General features: G+C 40.8%; 1 protein-coding gene across 1 annotated transcript; it reads right to left on the bottom strand.

Moving 5' to 3' along the window:
* Positions 1-5,993: 5,993 nt before the first annotated feature.
* On the bottom strand, positions 5,994-16,806 carry LOC106588578 (LIX1-like protein). Its single transcript, XM_014177721.2, has 6 exons — positions 16,292-16,806; positions 15,106-15,269; positions 12,558-12,698; positions 12,268-12,363; positions 11,272-11,349; positions 5,994-7,246 (listed from the first exon to the last, which is right to left on the bottom strand). The coding sequence occupies exons 1-6, from the start codon at positions 16,611-16,613 to the stop codon at positions 6,992-6,994; spliced, it is 1,056 nt and encodes a 351-aa protein (XP_014033196.1). The 5' UTR covers positions 16,614-16,806; the 3' UTR covers positions 5,994-6,991.
* Between the last annotated feature and the right edge of the window lie 1,776 nt (positions 16,807-18,582).

Below are 18,582 nucleotides of genomic sequence, written 5' to 3'. Positions count from 1 at the left end.
ATACTCATAGAGAAAAAAAGTGTAGATTCACGTGCAGAGCGCGGCAGGTGTTTATTTCACCTTCGCAGAAGGCAAGAATCGTGGTCACAGGCAGGCAATGGTCATACACAATGCTTCACGGTTGGGATGGTGTTCTTCGGCTTGCAAGCATCCCCCTTTTTCCTCCAAACCTAATGATGGTCATTATGGCCAAAACTTTCTATTTTTGTTTCATCAGCCCAGATGACATTTCTCCAAAAAGTACAATCTTTGTCACCATGAGCAGCTGCAAATCGTAGTCTGGCTATTTTAATGGCAGTTTTGGAGCAGTGGCTTCTTCCTTGCTGAGCGGCCTTTCAGGTTATGTCAATATAGGACTCGTTTTTACTGTGGATATAGATACTTTTGTGTCTGTTTCCTCCAGCATGTTCACAAGATCCTTGCTGTTGTTTGGGATTGATTTGCACTTTTCGCACCAAAGTACATTCATCTCCAGGAGACAGAACGCGTCTCCTTTCTGAGCGGTATGACAGCTGCGTGGTCCCATGGTGTTTATACTTGCGTACTATTGTTTGTACAGATGAACGTGGTATCTTCAGGCGTTTGGAAATTGCTCCCAAGAATTAACCAGACTTGTGGAGGTCTACAATTTGTTTTCTGAGGTCTTGGCTGATTTCTTTTGATTTTCCCATGAAGTCAAGCAAAGAGGCACTGAGTTTGCAGGTAGGCCTTGAAATACATCCACAGGTACACCTCCAATTGACTCAAATGTCAATTAGCCTAACAGAAGCTTCTAAACCCTTGACATCACTTTCTGGAATTTTCCAAGCTGTTTAAAGGCACAGTCAACTTAGTGTATTTAATCTTCTGACCAACTGGAATTGTGATACAGTGAATTATAAGTGAAATAATCTGTCTGTAAACAATTGTTGGAAATTACTTGTGTCATGCACAAAGTAGATGTCGTAACCGTCTTGCCAAAACTGTAGTTTGTTAACAAGAAATTTGTGGAGTGGTTGAAAAACGAGTTTTAATGACTCCAACCTAAATGTATGTAAACTTCCGACTTCAACTGTATAATGCTCAGACAAGAGAGTTGTTGTAAAAAATACAGGGAATTTATACTCCTCTATATTCTTTTGGTTAACTTTCTTTTAGGTTACCATAACTTTAACTGACTAAAATCCTTAAACATGCATTGAGTTATAGCTGGTGATACACAACCAAAACTAACTGAATGTAAGGACCCTGGGTTAAAATGTAGTGCTTTAGAATGGAGTTGACCTGACCATGTCCTTTTTCTAACTCACTCAAGACACTTTGTTGAACTAGAGTTGTCAATTTATTCCATGGGCCTAAGAACAGACCATTTACATGTTCAGTTTAGAAGCTACAGTACAGCCTACACTGGACAGTGAAGCTAAACTTTTAATTTGGCTCTATACTCCAGCATTTTGAATTTGAGATCCAATGTTTCATATGAGGCGACAGTATAGAATGTCACCTTTTATTTTAGGGTATTTTCATACATATCTGTTTTACCTCCCCTGTTATAGGTAAGGGTGAGAGGTTAGCATGTCTTGGAGGTATGATCTTTTTTCTTGTAACTTTCTCACTCGTCATTATTTACAATGAATTCATGATTATCCGTAATCACGGTAGCATTCACATTAATATCGCAGTGTTCAAAAACATATTCTATTCTTATTTACAAAAACAGTGACTCCAAAGTGACACAATACAATATTTACCATTCATTTCTATTGGGAACAACATATTCCAAAACACAACCAAAACAAACTGAAAATGCATCCAACAAGTTTGTAGTCACAAGCTTGATGTAGTCATTGCGTGCTAGGAATGTAGGGCTAATTACAAAACTTTTAACTATTTAATACAGTAAATGTATCCTAGCACTTATACTGGGGGGGCTGGATACATAAAGTGCTTTCATTTCTAAAAGGGGAAAATAGATAAGTATGAAAATATCCTGAAATTAAAAGTGACATTTTGTACTGTCGCATCATATGAAACATTTGATCTCACATCCAAAATGCTGGAGTATAGAGCCAAATTAAAAGTTTAAGCTTCACTGTCAAAATAAATATGTAGATGAGTGTATAATGTATACTATAAGACTGAAATGAATGGCAGTTTTTTTCCCGCTGTACACTTTTTAAGAGGTAATGGACATTTGTTTCCTTCATCCTCCTGAAACCGCTTGCCAGCGGAGGCGACAGTGGTACATGTTGCCAGGAAGGAGAACAGTCCTCAGACCTATAGTCTTTACCTGAGCCTTGACCCACCGCACTGTCAGAGCTGCATCTCCTACGAGACTCGCCTGGTCTGCGGACACTTCTACTGTGACCAGTGCAGGGGCCACGTCGTTAATCAGGCTTTCAAGGACATCGAGGGCCTCTCGAGCTACCCCTGTCCTACAGTATGTGCAACTCCATCTGTCAGTTAGGAGGCACAGTGCCTGAACCACGGATCTGCAGTAATAGCCCGCCCACTGTGTCTGTGGACTTCAACGACCCCTCCTCTGGGACTTGACGTAGGACAGGAGAAAGGCACTTCGGAGTCTGTTTTAGTGGAAAAACAGACTTAATCTGAGATTCAGTTTTTTTTGCTGATTTTCTTTAGCAGAACTGACTTTGTCATGAGGAAGTGTGCTCCAGCAAACTACATTTTCATTCATTCATAATGGAAGGCATTGGAAGCAGTGAGAGTTGTTTTTGACTGCTTTATTGCATTTTATGTATATAAATTGAAATACAAACCTACACTGAGTAAAAAAGTAACAATTTAAAACTGGTCATATAAAATACATAAGAACAGTATAAAACAAAGTTTATATAGATAACATTTTGTTATAATGGATTTATGAATCATGCACATCTTGATAAGCTAGAAGGCAGGGTAATAACAAAATGATTGCCGCCTGTGTAAAAAGGAATTACACTCAAACGTTAGTCCCACGTTATATTAAGTGTCGCTTAATAACTCAGTTGGTAGAGCATGGCGCTTGCAACGCCAGGGTTGTGGGTTCGTTTCTCACAGGGGACAAGTATGAAAAAAAAGTCGGAAAATGTATGCACTCACTACTGAAAACCACTCTGGATTAGAGTGTCTGCTAAATGACAACAACAAAAAAATATGTAATTACATTGTAATTACACAGACAGGTTCAGTGTAGGTACACATTTTATCAATCTGGATACAAATTACATGTGTAAAAATGTTGCAACAAACTGAAATTGATTGAGTTAAAACAGGTAACAGTACTCTTACAACAATGTGAACAATGTACCTGCCAATGTAAATACTACCAGGTAAGATTGGTAGTTTTAGTTATACTTTATATAAAAGTGGGAACCAAACAATAAACAACTTAATTTCCTGAAGTACAACGTTTTTTTGACAATGTATATGATTAATGGTAGCCAGACAATTGCCATAAAAACCGTGGGTAACTCACCATACATTTATTTTTTTGTCCTTTTTATTTATCTATGGAGGCGTATTGCTGCCAAAACGCCTCAATACTTTTTTTTTTTACCTTGAGAGTAACTTGTAGTTAGGGGGAAAGTGCAATCCATATATTCCTACAAACACTTACGTTTGTGCACTGTGTAAGTTATGTTTTTGTTTTGCACACAATTCTCACATTACAGAGTTGTTAACGCCAATGCACTGGTCAATCCGCATATCAGTATCGTCTAAATTACTTTAAGTGTTTGCCAAATAATAGCGTTTAAAATGAATGATAATGCTGAACGATTAGTCATTAAGCTGCATTAAGGCCAGTTTTTCCAACACTGTTGGATATCTGACATTCTTGTGAATGATCCATTCTAACAAGCAAAGCAAGGCAAATCAGTTTGAATCGGTGAAGCGGTTCTTTCTTTGCAAATAAGGCTTGCTATCACTTAAGATACTCTACAGATATAGGATCTTAATTTGACCTGTATTTTCACAGAAAAACAATCCTGCAGCAACAAGATTTGAACATTTTGTCCATAATATTCTTGCTCAGTGGTTAGGCTATTATCTGGCCAAAAGTATGAAAAGTGCAATGCTATTAATATAACCGTGTGTTAGTTTGAATTTATGTAAATCACGAAGCTCATCTGCATTTCCTGCAGTGCAGGAAAATTCTCAGCAACAGAAGAGAAGATCAAATTAAGATCCAACATCTGTATATAAGATCTGTAATGTAATAGCTATTCATACACACACACCTATATATACAGTTGAAGTCGGAAGTTTACATACACTTAGTTTGGAGTCAATAAAACTCGTTTTTCAACCACTCCACAAATTTCTTGTTAACAAACTATAGTTTTGGTAAGTCGGTTAGGACATTTACTTTGTGCATGACATAAGTCATTTTTCCAACAATTCTTTACAGACAGACGATGTCACATATAATTAATTCACTGTATCACAATTCCAGTTGGTCAGAAGTTTACATACACTAAGTTGACTGTGCCTTTAAACAGCTTGGAAAATTCCAGAAAATTATGTCAAGGCTTTAGAAGCTTCTGATAGGCTAATTGACATTTGAGTCAATTGGGGGTGTACCTGTGGATGTATTTCAAGGCCTACCTGCAAACTCAGTGCCTCTTTGCTTGACATCATTGGAAAATCAAAAGAAATCAGCCAAGACCTCAGAAAAAAATTGGAGACCTCCACAAGTCTGCTTCATCCTTGGGAGCAATTTCCAAATGCCTGAAAGTATCACGTTCATCTGTACAAACAATAGTACGCAAGTATAAACACCATGGGACCACGCAGCCGTCATACCACTCAGGAAGGATACACGTTCTGTTTCCTAGAGATGAACGGACTTTGGTGCGGAAAGTGCAAATCAATCCCAGAACAACAGCAAAGGACCTTGTGAAGATGCTGGAGGAAACTGGTACAAAAGAATGTATATCCACAGTAAAAGCGAGTCCTATATCTGTCATGCCCTGACCATAGAGAGCCTTTTTATTCTCTATTTTGGTTAGGTCGGGGTGTGACTGGGGGGGGGTGTTTCTATCTAGGTGTTTTATTTCTATGTTGGCCTGGTATGGTTTCCAATCAGAGGCAGCTGTTTGTCGTTGTCTCTGATTGGGATCATATTTAGGCAGCCATTTCCCCACTGTGTTTTGTGGGATCTTGTTTTGAGTTAGTGCATGTAGCACCTCTGATGTTACAGTTAGTTGTTTGTTTCTTTTTTTTGTAAGTTTCACTAAATAAAATATGTGGAACTCAGAGCACACTGCGCCTTGGTCCATCTCTCCACACAGCCGTGACAATATCGACATAACCTGAAAGGCCGCTCAGCAAGGAAGAAGCCACTCCTCCAAAACTGCCATTAAAAAAGCCAGACTACGGTTTGCAACTGCACATGGGGACAAAGATTGTATTTTTTGGAGAAATGTCCTCTGGTCTGATGAAACAAAAATAGAACTGTTTGGCCATAATGACCATCGTTATGTTTGGAGGAAAAAGGGGGAGGCTTGCAAGCCGAAGAACACCATCCCAACCGTGAAGCACGGGGGTAGCAGCATCATGTTGTGGAGGTGCTTTGCTGCAGGAGGGACTGGTGCACTTCACAAAATAGATGACATCATGAGGTAGGACAATTATGTGGATATAATGAAGCAACATCTCAAGACATCAGCCAGGAAGTTAAAACTTGATCGCAAATGGGTCTTCCGAATCAACAATGACCCCACGCATACTTCCAAAGTTGTGGCAAAATGGCTTAAGGACAACAAAGTCAAGGTATTGGTGTGGCCATCACAAAGCCCTGATCTCAATCCTATAGAAGATTTGTGGCCAGAACTGAAAAATTGTGTGCGAGCAAGGAGGCCTACAAACCTGACTCAGTTACACCAGCTCTGTCAGGAGGAATGGGCCAAAATTCACCCAAATTATTGTGGGAAGCTTGTGGAAGGCTACCCGAAACGTTTGACCCAAGTTAAACAATTTCAAGGCAATGCTACCAAATACTAATTGAGTGTATGTAAACTTCTGACCCACTGGGAATGTGATGAAAGAAATAAAAGCTGAAATAAATCATTCTCTCCACTATTATTCTGACATTTCACATTCTTAAAATAAAGTGGTGATCCTAACTGACCTAAGACAGGGAATTCTTACTAGGATTAAATGTCAGGAATTGTGAAAAACTGAGTTTAAATGTAGTTGGCTAAGGTGTAGGAAAACTTCAGACTTCAACTGTATGTGCTTAAACGATGTAATGTTCAAATAACTTTCAAAGTCCTTCATGCAGAAAATCTAATGAGATAGATTTAAGCGACAGACATTGGTCTATTTTGGTGTGTAAGATCTTTCTGTGACAATATCCTTGAGATGATGTCCTATACAATCATTAGCAAAGGCAGGTCCTGGGCTTTAATTCCACCCATGTGGTAGAGTTGTCTACAAGTATAGAAAGGGAATGAGAGGAATGGTAACAGTACATTATTCCATGTGAATTTCACAAACCCAACAGCATGGCAGCACAAAATGACCTCAATTACTTAAACTTTTATGTAACAGAATTCTTCAGTCGTGGTCCCGAAGACCCATAGCATGTGCAAGACTTTGTTCTAAACCAGCGCTAACATATCTGATTCAACTAATCAACTTATTGTCAAGACTTTCATTAGCTGAATCAGGTGTGTTAGCATTGGCTGGAAAAACACTAACTGTTTATAATTCAAAGCTCCTAAATGGCTGCCTTGCTAGCCTCTATCCAATCAATGGTATTGGCCACTGTTACTCATTCCATCTCTAAGGCCAGATTCCAAACTGACAACCAACTTCCTTCCATCTGCCCTTGACTCCGAACGAGCAGATCTGATCGGACTGAATAGGTAAAAGCCATATAGTGGAAGCTATGCAGAGTTACAAGAACATTTTCCACACCTATGGACACTTTTGAGAATCACGAGGGGGAAGTCAATGTGGGAAGATAGAAGTGAATGAAGTTATGGGGTTGTAATCCAGCGTATACCTAACAGGTTGAAGGCAGGGTGGCATTGTTGGCTGCACCCAGTTGGCCAACAGCCAGCATCAGGATGTCCTTCTTTTCCTTGTGGAAGCGCAGCTCCTGGCCGGCCAGCCTGGCCTCCTCAAGTTCTCGATCTGTTGCCGCTACCTCCTGGGCGATGGTGCCAGCCAAGCCTTGCTCACGGTTCACCCAATCAGCAGCCATTTGGGTACGCATGTCATCATCCAGCGCCCGATGGGAGTAGTGAGCCAGCACTTCCTGTTAGGGGAAAGCAAAATCAAAAATTTGTGAGGCCGAAATGGACCTTATTCACACCACGGCCATGATCGTTAGAAATTCAGGCTAGCTGGGTAGGAAGTGGAAGTGCTCCATTAAATCATTACATTTTTCAACAGTACTGGTTTCCTAGCAGTGCAGGTTTGATTGAGTTCCAGATAATGTTAAAAGATCCAGAAATGCCTGGACATGAAACGACCTGGAACCACAAATTTAGTGCACAATAAGCAAGCTGCATGGCCAGCAATAACATCAATTCACATGAGGAATGTGAGACATCTGGAAGCGCTAATTACGCCAGTGGCTCAGCTCCTCTCCTTAACCACTGAGATGAAAGGCATAAGACCAGACCAAAGAGAATACCTAATCAGTCAAGGGACACACAAGGCGAGAGCACTCTGTAACCCTAGAAAAACACAATACAACTGAGTCGTATCTATCCAAATCATGGAGTTGCTGGCTGCTCTTCCTCCTCTTAGACTTCAGATCTGAATGGAGTAAATTGGCAAAAGCCAGGGTTGAGGCACAAATTTGATTATTTAGGTGAATGAATACATTGGATGTTGCCTGAATTGACCCCCATACTGCAATAACGATGTCAGAAAGCTGCCATTGTTATATTAGCAAACATGAAGGGTGAGGGATTATTAATTATTATCTGTAAATAAGAATTTGTTCTTAACTGACTTGCCTAGTTAAATAAAGGTTAAATACATAAAAAGTTAAAGTTGTGTGAATATTTAAATTTTTGAGATCAGAAAGAAAAATGCAAACTTTTGTCAAACTGATCAAGGCTCATACTGTAGTTGACACCTTAAAAGTTGTTTTGTATGTACAGTAAGATGCATGAGATAATGAGGACTGCACACAAACGTTGAGGTCACCCGACTCTGCCTGGAACGGAATGCCTCCATAGGTATTTATTCAGCCCACACAATGTGGTTTAGAGAGATCCTTCAGCATGACATTCCATCCTAACTCAAGCCAGAGTGTAAATCAGACAATGTTACGCATTATCTTTAGTGAGTTTCACCCCATTCTGTATGTTGAACTGAGATACAGTGTTGGCTGTACCATTTGAGTTATGATAAAACACTATCTCTGGCAGTGTGTAAGGATAAGTGCTATGTTTTCTTCTCCAAAACTGCAGAGGGATTTAATGGAAACTGTCAGTCAAATTACTGTTTTTGCTCTCCAATAAATGTTTAGTTTGATCAGTTATTCTGTTGCTGAAACTCGAGGAATTTAAGTTATGATTGAGTTACATTTTCCATCTTTTACACCAGGTGTGTGTCACCACAATGGCAGTTAACTTACCTTCCTCCTTTAGGCTGACTCATCATTGTTGGTTACAGGCCTACAACCGTTGTGTCGTCAGCAAACTTGATGATGGAGTTGGTTACGTACAAAGCCATGCAGTCGTAGGTGAACAGGAGTACAGCAGAGGACGGATGATATAGTCCTGGGGGGCCACTGTGTTAAGAGTCAGTGTGGAGGAGATGTTGCCAATCCTCACAGCCTGTGGCCTGCCCGTTAGGAAGTCCAGGATCTAGCTGCAGAGGATGTGTCCAGATCCAGGGCTCTGAGCTTGGTGTCAAGCTTGGAGGGAACAATAGTTTTGAATGCTGAAATGTAGTCGATTAGCAACATTCTCACATACAGTAGGTGTTCCTCTTGACCAGATGTGTTACAGCCATGTGAATAGCAATGGAAATAGATTTGTTGGAGCGATAGGCAAATTGGAGTGGGTCCAGTGTGCCTTGTGGGCCATGACCATATTTTTGAAACACTTCATGATGACCGAGGTGAGCGGTACGTGGCGATTGTCATTTGGGCATGTCACCTTGTTTTTCTTGGGCACTGGGACGGTGGTGGTCTCTTTGGGCACTGGGATGGTGGTGGTTGACTACAGCCTGGGACAGAGTCAGGTTAAAGATGTCTGAGAAGATGCCCGGCAACTGGTCAGCACACACTCTGAGGATGCGGTCAGGGACGCTATCTGGGCAGGCGGATTTGTGAGTATTCACTCAAGAGTTTTCCTCACGTCAGCCTTGGAGAGCGAAAGCACATGGTCGTCCGGAGCAGCGAGAGTCTTCCTGGATGGCTCAGTATTGTCTGCCTCGAAGTGAGCATAGAATGTGTTAAGCTCGTCTGGGATGGAGGCTTCGATGGGCACTACAGCTGGATTTTCCTTTTTTGTCTGTGATAGTCTGTAGTCCTTGCCACATGCGACATGAATTTGAGTTGTCAAACATAAATTCAAGTTTGCATCTCTACTGTCTTTTATCGTCCCTAATGGATTTGCGGAGCTCGTACCTGCTTGCCTTGTACATGTTGCGCATCACCAAGTCATCGGGGTTCATTCTGCGGACATTGAATGCTGCAGTACGGGGTGTTAGCACTTAAAGGATATCTCTGTTCATCCAGGGTTTTTGGTTGGAGTATGTCCGGATTGTTATTGTGGGTACATCCTCATCAACACATTTCTTAATGAAGCCTGTGACTGATGATGTACAGTCAGTGGCGAGTTTACTAGGCACACCACCCCGTTCACGAAAATTGTTAGCTTATACAGATAGTGAGTCACGTGGCTGTGGCTTGCTATATGAAGCAGGCAGACAGTATCTCTGAAACATCCGGCCTCCTGGGCTTTTCACGCACGACAGTGTCTAGGTTTTACCGAGACTTTTGCGACAAACAAAAACATCCAGTCAGCGGCAGTCCTGTGGGTGAAAACAGCTCGTTGATCAGAGGTCGAAGGAGAATGGCAAGAATAGTGCAAAGTAACAGGTGGGCCACAAACAGGAAAATAACGGCACATTAGAACAGCGGTGTGCAGAACGGCATCTCAGAACGCACAACTCGTCGGTCCTTGTCACGGATCGTCAATTGCAGCAGACAACCACACCATGTTCCACTCCTATCAGCTAAAAACAAAAAGAAGCAGCTCCAGTGAACACGCGATCACCAACACTGAGGAGTGGAAAAACATAGCTTGGTCCGATGAATCTCAGTTCCTGTTGCGTAAATGCGAATGGCAGAGTCAGGATTTGGCGTAAGCAGTCTATGGCCCCATCCTGCCTGGTGTCAACAGTACAGGCTGGTGGCGGTGGTGTAATGGTGTGGGGAATGTTTTCCTGGCACATGTTAGGTCTCTTAATACCAATTGAGCAACATTTCCATGCTCTGAAGAATTCAGGCTGTTTTGGAGTCAAAGGGGGTGTCTGAGATGCGTTCCGAGATGACCACCTTTGTACTGCGCCGTTATTTGCCTGTTTGTGGCCCGTCTGTTAGCTTGTACGATTCTTGCCATTCTCTTAGAACTCTCATCAATGAGCCGTTTTCGCCCACAGGACTGCCGCTGACTGGATATTTTTTGGTTAACCCTAGACACTGTCATGCGTGAAAAGCCCAAGAGGCAGGACGTTTCTGAGATACTGGAACTTTTGCGCCTGGCACCGATGACCATACCACGCTCAAAGCCTGTCTGCCTGCTTTATATAGCAAGCCACGGCCACGTGACTCACTGTCTGTAGGAGTGAACCATTTTCGTGAACGGGGTGGTGTACCTAATAAACGGGCCACAGTGTATATTTCCACACTATGAGGAATACTGTAAAAATTGTGACAATGATGATAATGCCCTTTAAGTGTAAGAGCTGTTTGAAAAGTCTGCATGACATTTCAGCCTGTTTTGGTGGGAGGGAATTGTGGCCTTCCATGGTGACATCACCATGCGGTAAATTAGTTAATAGACAAATAAGAGTGTTCCAAACCTAATTTTCAGTTTTCCCCTCCCCACTCAGACCACTCCCAGACAGTCCTAGCTAAATTCTTGATTGAGAAATTACCCTTTGCTAAGAAGCTATTTTTGCTTTAAATTAAAATGGTCAAAAAGAAACAATCACAGTAAGGTACTTAATTGTTACCCAGAAATGATTTGATATTGAGATAAAAACAACTGCATTGGACCTTTAATCAGTACTCTTATCCAAATGAGATCTTACTTGACGGGAGCATTGTCTCTCTCTCATGGCCTTCAGGCTTCCATTCCAGTGCAGCAGCTGAAAGACTGTCATCAATTCCTGAAAGAAAAACACAGTTCAGCATCGACAAGAAGCATTTTTGTGTGTGCCTGTGCTGATGGAGAGCACAATTTCAAGTTTGATTGTCATCGCAAGAAAGCAAGTTTTTAAATGTCAAAGTCACAAGATTTGTTGATGTTTTTAGGGGAAGCTAACAAAGGTCTATAGCTAGCATTCATTTGTTTGCATGTGTAGAACCCTAAATCATGAGCTGTGGTTTTAGCAAAGACCAATCCATGCATTAGATCAGTGGTTATGGATGACAAACAATGAAAGAGTGGAGGCCAGCAATACAGTCCAGATTTGTTTGCCAGACCCACAAGCTCTCATACGCAATTCCTAGAACCACAGAGAATACATGGTTTCTGCTACTATTCTCTTCACGCATGATAGTCCTCACATTCATGTAGTGGGTCTAAGACTCTAGTCCTTGAAATCTACAGTTGATTCCTGATAAGTGCACTTTGGAGTCCAAACTCTGTTTATGTGAGCTGCAATTCACAAGTCCCAGTTCAATGGCTGGACATTGTTTTATTTGCTCCTGAAACTGGCATGCTCTGCTTTAGTTCATGTGGTCATGAGTTATACCATTGCATTTATCAAGTTCTACTGTATAGTTTTTTCATTCAACCTGGGAAACCAGATTAGTAGGTCATGAAGCGGAGGTGATTAAGCCAAACGACTTTGATAAACACTCAGAAATAACTTGTAGTTCTCTTTATGAACTGGAAATACAAAGATAAATGAGAATATAGTTATCTGTCTGCTTTGTGTAATTACCCATAGTTAGTGGCAGCAACATTCCTAAACTAGTCTCATATACAGTCCAACCTATTCATTTTCTTAAGTATCATTGCAATAACATCCACTGTATCATTACAAGTAATCCAACTTTGCGTTCCTCCATCCTCTTTTTACCTGAAACTCCAGCATTGACTTTCCTTTGTTGGACTCCAGCATGAAGCGAAACGCCCCGATACCTGTGCTGGGATTGTCGGCCTCTTCTCGGTTTCCCTGTAAAGACAAGTAGAGTCCAATCATCCAGTCTTTTTCTCCTTAAGAGCCCAATCAGATTAAAATCTTACCCTCATAAGGACGTGACCTTTTAATTAATAAGAGCTACAGGAAAGACTATATTAAATACCAGTGCTCACTGCTACTGTTAAAGTCAGTCATTTTATCTGAAAAACACATTCAATGACACTCACATTAAAGGAGGCCAGCGCCTCACATACACTCTTCTCAATGAAGTCATCTGTGATGCGGCGGGAAGGATGCTCGTTGAAAACCGAGTTCATCAGAGCGATTTTGGCAGCACTACGTCTTGCCTCAGCCTTGGTTGGACAAAACTGCCGAAAGTAAAGCATATTTAGTACTTTTCTGAATGGTCCCCCAAAAAATGTAGGTAGCCTATGGCACAAAACGTTATGACCCTGTGAGACATGGATACATGCGATATCTTATCTGGAAGATGGTTAGGTCAAATTATTGTATGGATCTTCTGGAAGTCATTTAGAAGTGCATTTTAATAGTGAAATTTTTTGTTGTTGAAAGATTATGCATTTGAAATGTATGTTAATCTTTTCTTATTTATATTTCATAATTACGTTTAAGTAATATCGATGCTTCCACTTCTTTGCTATTATCTCAAAGAAAGAAAGAATGAGAGTTAGGAAAGATAGGGGCAAGGGAGACTCTGTGCAAATGGGATGAGGGGGAGAATGTGGGGAGGGGTTTCACAGCTCCTACTAAGCTCAATGTTTGGCTCTAATAACAACCAGATGAGCCACCCACTACATGAGTTTCCCATCCCAGTATGCATTGCAGCCAGGCAATTCGAAGAAATTGCAAAACATGTCATTCTCCCATGGAATATTCTGTTAGGCACAATGCTCAATTTGTCTAATATTTACTGTATGACTTAGAATTTAAAATAACATTTGAAAAAAATAAGAATGTACATTAAAGGAGTCTTTACTATTTCAATAATACTGGTGGATTATTTAGCAAAGATAGGAATATGGCTTGTACTGTATGTAATTATGTATACAAGTTCATAGATAGATAATGAACTTGTCAACAGCCAAATGTGGTTTCCTACATCATGAATTCAGTTAAACTTGAATTTCCTTATAAGATTTTTTTTTAATGCTAAGCCTGAAGACAAGTAGGGTCCTACACCAGGGATCATCAACTAGACTCAGCCGTGGGCCGATTTCTTCTTGAGCGGATGGTTGGGTGGCCGAAACATAATTACAAATCATTTGTAGACTGCAAATTGACTGCAAGAAGCCTAAACAGATATAAGGTTTGACTAAAACATAACCATTTCAAACCTTGTTAACATTTGCATATGTGTGGGAATACTTGGGAACAGATTTCTTAAATTAAAATAACTTGGAGTTGATTTCCTGGTGTTTTTACAGTCTTTTATGTCCACCAATGAAAATCAGTTGGGAAAAAAACTGTCCTACACCTTGCTAACATGTTTTTGATGGACCCAACTGCCTAGAGTTATTGACGTGGCAGTGTGTTTTACCTCAGCAAAGGTTCAGATCCAGGGATTATTATTTGAGATTTGCCAATGGTTAGCTATTGAATTTAATCTTGGTTTGTAATCTCATGTAATCCTGATGGAAGACAGCAAACTGCTTTAATCTGGGATTCACAGTATACATACTATACCATTCACCAAGAGCAGCCTGAAGCTGGAGACTTATCACTCTCCATTTCTTTATTCTTCAGCTAACAGTTCTCTTTTTTTCTGTATACTGCAATCCAGCTATTAGCTGTGAGTGTGTTCAAGCCCCCCAAGCAATAATAATAAAAACTTGATATATACAGTACCAGTCAAAAGTATGGATGCACCTACTCATTCAATGTTTTTTCTTTATTTTTTACTATTTTCCACATTGTAGAATAGTAGTGAAGACATCATCACTATCAACTGTTCTGCTCAAGTTATAAACTATGTAAAACATGCAACGATGCCATTTAACTTGATTAGTTACTAAGGCCAGATTTATCAAGAGTGTGAGCCGTAAGTCCAGGCAACATCCGGGTCATGTTCATAAGGCACCAAACGGAAGAAAACGGACTGAAACGTGGAGGGACTACATGGACTTCTCTAATAAGAAACGCACATTTTCGTGATTCAGAGGAATCACATACAAAAAAATGTATGCACTCACTGTACAGTAAGTCCCTTTGGATAAAAGTGTCTGCTGTAAGTGTCATATACTTCCAGCAGAATATGGGTGCACAGTTAAAAGTTTGCAAACAAAGACACTACATAAACATTGTTTTCAATTGCACAACGTTTTGCTACAGTGTGCCCCAATAAACATGGCCCAGGCCAAATTTTTCTCTTGCTCTCACTTGACATTTCTCATGATAGTCCAGAAGAGGCTCCCAGTGATTGACATTTGATCCGAAAATCTGGGGCAATGTACTAAAGGAGATGAGGTCAGATTGGCAGAATTGATTTGGGTGGGAGCTTTTGTGCATGAATAGAGTTGTATGGTCGGATAAATCACTAATGTCATGGCCATATAAGGAAGTTAGGCTAATTCATGCAGCTACACCAATGCAATGTCAAACCATTATATTGTACTGTTGTGGTAAAAATAAAGACAATTTTCAAGCACTTTCTCTAACTCAGTGATACTATACAGGGGGCCTTCCACCTGAGGTGCAAACCAACGTTTTAGTGCCAACAACTATATTGAGAACACCTACAGCCACAGGTTAGCTCACCTGGAAACTCCCAAAGCAGCTTCCCCCTGGAAGACTGACGTAGCAAACATAGGGTGGGTTGTTTGATGGGACCATCTCGTACACCACCAGCGCCCCATTCCTGAGGTCTGCCCCTCTTGACTGCTTCATCTGCCAGAACTCTTGCAAGGCTTCCACCACATTCACTGGAGGAGACATCAAATGACACAACTTAACGTTCACTGGAGGAGACATAAAATGATAGTTTAACGTTCCTCTGCATGGTGTCTTAAAGGCTGACTCAGCGATATGACAGATGCAGAAAGTAAACGGCATAGTGGGTTAATTTCCGCAACAACTAAGACCGTTGAAGTGCGAGGCTCAACTTCTCCGCTTTTTTGGTCCTGTGGCTACCACGCTGTAACAGCGTGAAGTGAACCCATGCACATGCGTATACTGTGTGCGACTGTGAGAGCGAAGTCTTGCATCTCACTCATCTCAATATCTCAAGTTCTAATTGCTGAGTTGACCTTTAAATATGGTCTGGTGTTCTCATTTGGTATGCAGGTTTGGATTTAAGAAAGGATAAAAGTGGCACAGTGGGTTATTACATACAAGTGAGCATTAACACTACTTTCGTACATATATGGATATAGCCAAAAACATCCTGTTTATTTTACAAGTAAACAACAAGGAACAACCCACTGACAGACACTGAACTGAATGAAGCTGTCCAAATTGTGTTGACTTTCAACACAGTTATAATAGTCCACACAAACTAAAAATGAATGAAGAGTATGTAACATCATAATACTTCTGTAAATGAAAATTGAACAGGTCTATCTACTCACATTTAATTGATTGGGTTTTTGGATGATAGTATGACATATTGGCTAGGCCTAGTCTAAAGCATTGTGGGTGACTTGAAGTGTCAAATGTCGGATGGAGTGCCCAAATGCTATGTAAATTGAGCACACAACTGTATCCTGTAGTCATTAGGCTAGACATGACAAAAACATAGGCTATAATAAACTCGGTATGTTCATGTAGCCTACTGTTATAAACTGAATGCGTCACCAAAACTGACCAATCTGCATGTTGCACATGCATTACTAGGCTATTTTAATCCCATTTCTTATCTTAATCACAGTTACAGTGGGTTACATTTTAACCACGACCAGGGAAAGTCGGAGGACATACATTCTGCGACTAATTTTTTCCAGGTTACCTCTGCCATAGCCCTGCGTATGCTTCGCAAAACTCCGAACAACAGCCTCCACCGCCTCCTTCAAGACCGCCGGGTTCCCTGGATTACATAGACCGAATCCAGCCATCCCTGTTCCGAGCCCCGCACTCCCAATAGTGCCGTGAAGACTGTGCAGTTGAAGCGGCGGAGGCGGCCCAGAGGAAGCACATAAAGAGGCCGGGGGAGGCAGTAGAGGTGCGGTTGGCATTGTAACCCCGGGCCGGAGAGAAGACCGTAGGGTCACAGTCGATCCAGCTCCAAATCCTATCCCTGGTTGAAGTCGCTGAGGGCGGATAGATTCCATTGTTGAAGCGTAAACGTCAACAGTATGGGGTAATAGAGAAATTTCGTGATGAAAATACTGGCCTCCCCGCTGATATTGTAATAGAAAATGAAAACAACGAAACAAAAAAGAGAGTGATAAATAAAATCACTGTTTTCCTCACGGAGAAAAATGGATCCTGCCAATCCCTTTAGTCTTTGCGAGGATTAGGCTGCTTGGCTGTCAATCTTGGAGTAGGGGCGGAGAAATCAGAGACGTGAAAATGGGGAGCTGTGAATGGGCCATTTACTGTAACCAAAACTGTAAAGGAATTCTGTGGCTAATGAGATTTAAATTGTTATACATTGGAAAAATAGTAGCTACAGAAATAATTATTCAGAACGTTTAAAAAAAGTTTTTGGTAAATGACCGTGACAGCATGGTGGTAGATACCTTTAAATCATACTATTCTTTAACCATAAAAGCAACACACACTATCTATCCATCCATCCATCCACCCCCCAACCACCCACACACCCACCCATCCATCAATCTCGATCCATCCATCCATCCATCCATCTTCCTAACTAGTCATCTTCACTATCTAGATCAACTGGGCATCTAAATATAACACAGTCCAGATCAAGCTGTGGGACTATTTTTTATTGAGCGGATGGTTGGGGGCAATGTTCCCTCTAATTTGTTTTGGCACTGACTGAATTTCAGGTCTGCTGATCGCAAACTTAAACGTTGTGAAAACTTCCAGCACGCGTTTACTGTGAACACTGAGGCTGTACTCACTTTAAGTTACAGTTTTACCTGTGGCCAAGTAGTGCTCTTATAGGAAGCAATCACTCCCCTACTGCTGACTACAAATTATCTATAACTGGGCTAATAATTCACTAACTAGCAAAGGATAAGAGCAAAATGTGCACACATGGCTACATGCAGCTCCCACTTTGATTACCAAACAAGTGCATCTACTCATGACCGCTCATGCTGTATACACAGTCCAGTTCATAGTAAATGGCACAGATCCATATATGGCAATGGTCTATTTGCATATAGGCCTACTGCAGCTCTGATTGTTCATGCCACACCTGTCTGTGTAGAGTATGGGCTGAGTCATGGGTATTATTGCAATAGAATCCTACGCCAATGCATTCTGCCTACAACAAAATATCTTGCGTACTTAATTTTGTTTCGGTATGTTGCATTAAAAGTGGCTAATATTGCGTAGATTAGATCACAATTGCCACAGAAAAAAGGAAAACATGGTTGATAATGTTAACAGGGAAAACTCTAGAACAGTGGTCCCCAACCTTTTCTGAGTCAAGATCACTTTCTGAGTCAAAATGCAAGCCGAGATCTACCTCTCAGATTTTTATTTTTTACATCATTTCAAAAACCTCATAAGTAGTCCCCCCTTTTTTTCAATTTTCGCCTAAAATGACATACCCAAATCTAACTGCCTGTAGTTCAGGACCTAAAGCAAGGATATGCATATTCTTGGTACCATTTGAAAGGAAAGACTTTGAAGTTTGTGGAATTGTGAAAGGAATGTAGGAGAATATAACACAATAGATCTGGTAAAAGATAATACACATTTTTTTTGTACCATCATCTTTGAAATGCAAGAGAAAGGCCGTAATGTCTTATTCCATCCCAGGTGCGATTTAGATTTTGGCCACTAGATGGTAGCAGTGTATGCACAAAGTTTTAGACTGATCCAATGAACCATTGCATTTATGTTCAAAACTTTCTATCAAGACTGCCCAAATGTGCCTAATTTATTTATTAATAACTTTTCATGTTCAAAATTGTGCACTCTCCTCAAACAATAGCATGTTATTATTTCACTGTAATAGCTACTCTAAATTGGACAGTGCAGTTAGATAAACAAGAATTGAAGCTTTCTGACAATATCAGATATGTCTATGTCCTGGGAAGTTTTCTTGTTACTTACAACCTCATGCTAATCACATTAGCCTACGTTAGCTCAACCGTCCTG

This window comes from Salmo salar, chromosome ssa27 (genome assembly GCF_905237065.1).
Source record: "Salmo salar chromosome ssa27, Ssal_v3.1, whole genome shotgun sequence".
In the NCBI taxonomy this organism is placed as follows: domain Eukaryota; kingdom Metazoa; phylum Chordata; class Actinopteri; order Salmoniformes; family Salmonidae; genus Salmo; species Salmo salar.
Note: the sequence above shows the minus strand (reverse complement) of the source record. Positions and strands in the feature narration are given on the sequence as shown.

Bases quoted from the DNA above. Each gene is read 5' to 3' on its own strand.
- LOC106588578 (XM_014177721.2), bottom strand. From the start codon at position 16,613: ATGGAATCTATCCGCCCTCAGCGACTTCAACCAGGGATAGGATTTGGA. The intron at 15,270-16,291 runs GTAACCTGGAAA...TGTCTCCTCCAG, and splicing joins TACGCAGGGCTATGGCAGAG to TGAATGTGGTGGAAGCCTTG. The intron at 11,350-12,267 runs GTAAAAAGAGGA...TTTTTCTTTCAG, and splicing joins AGTCAATGCTGGAGTTTCAG to GAATTGATGACAGTCTTTCA.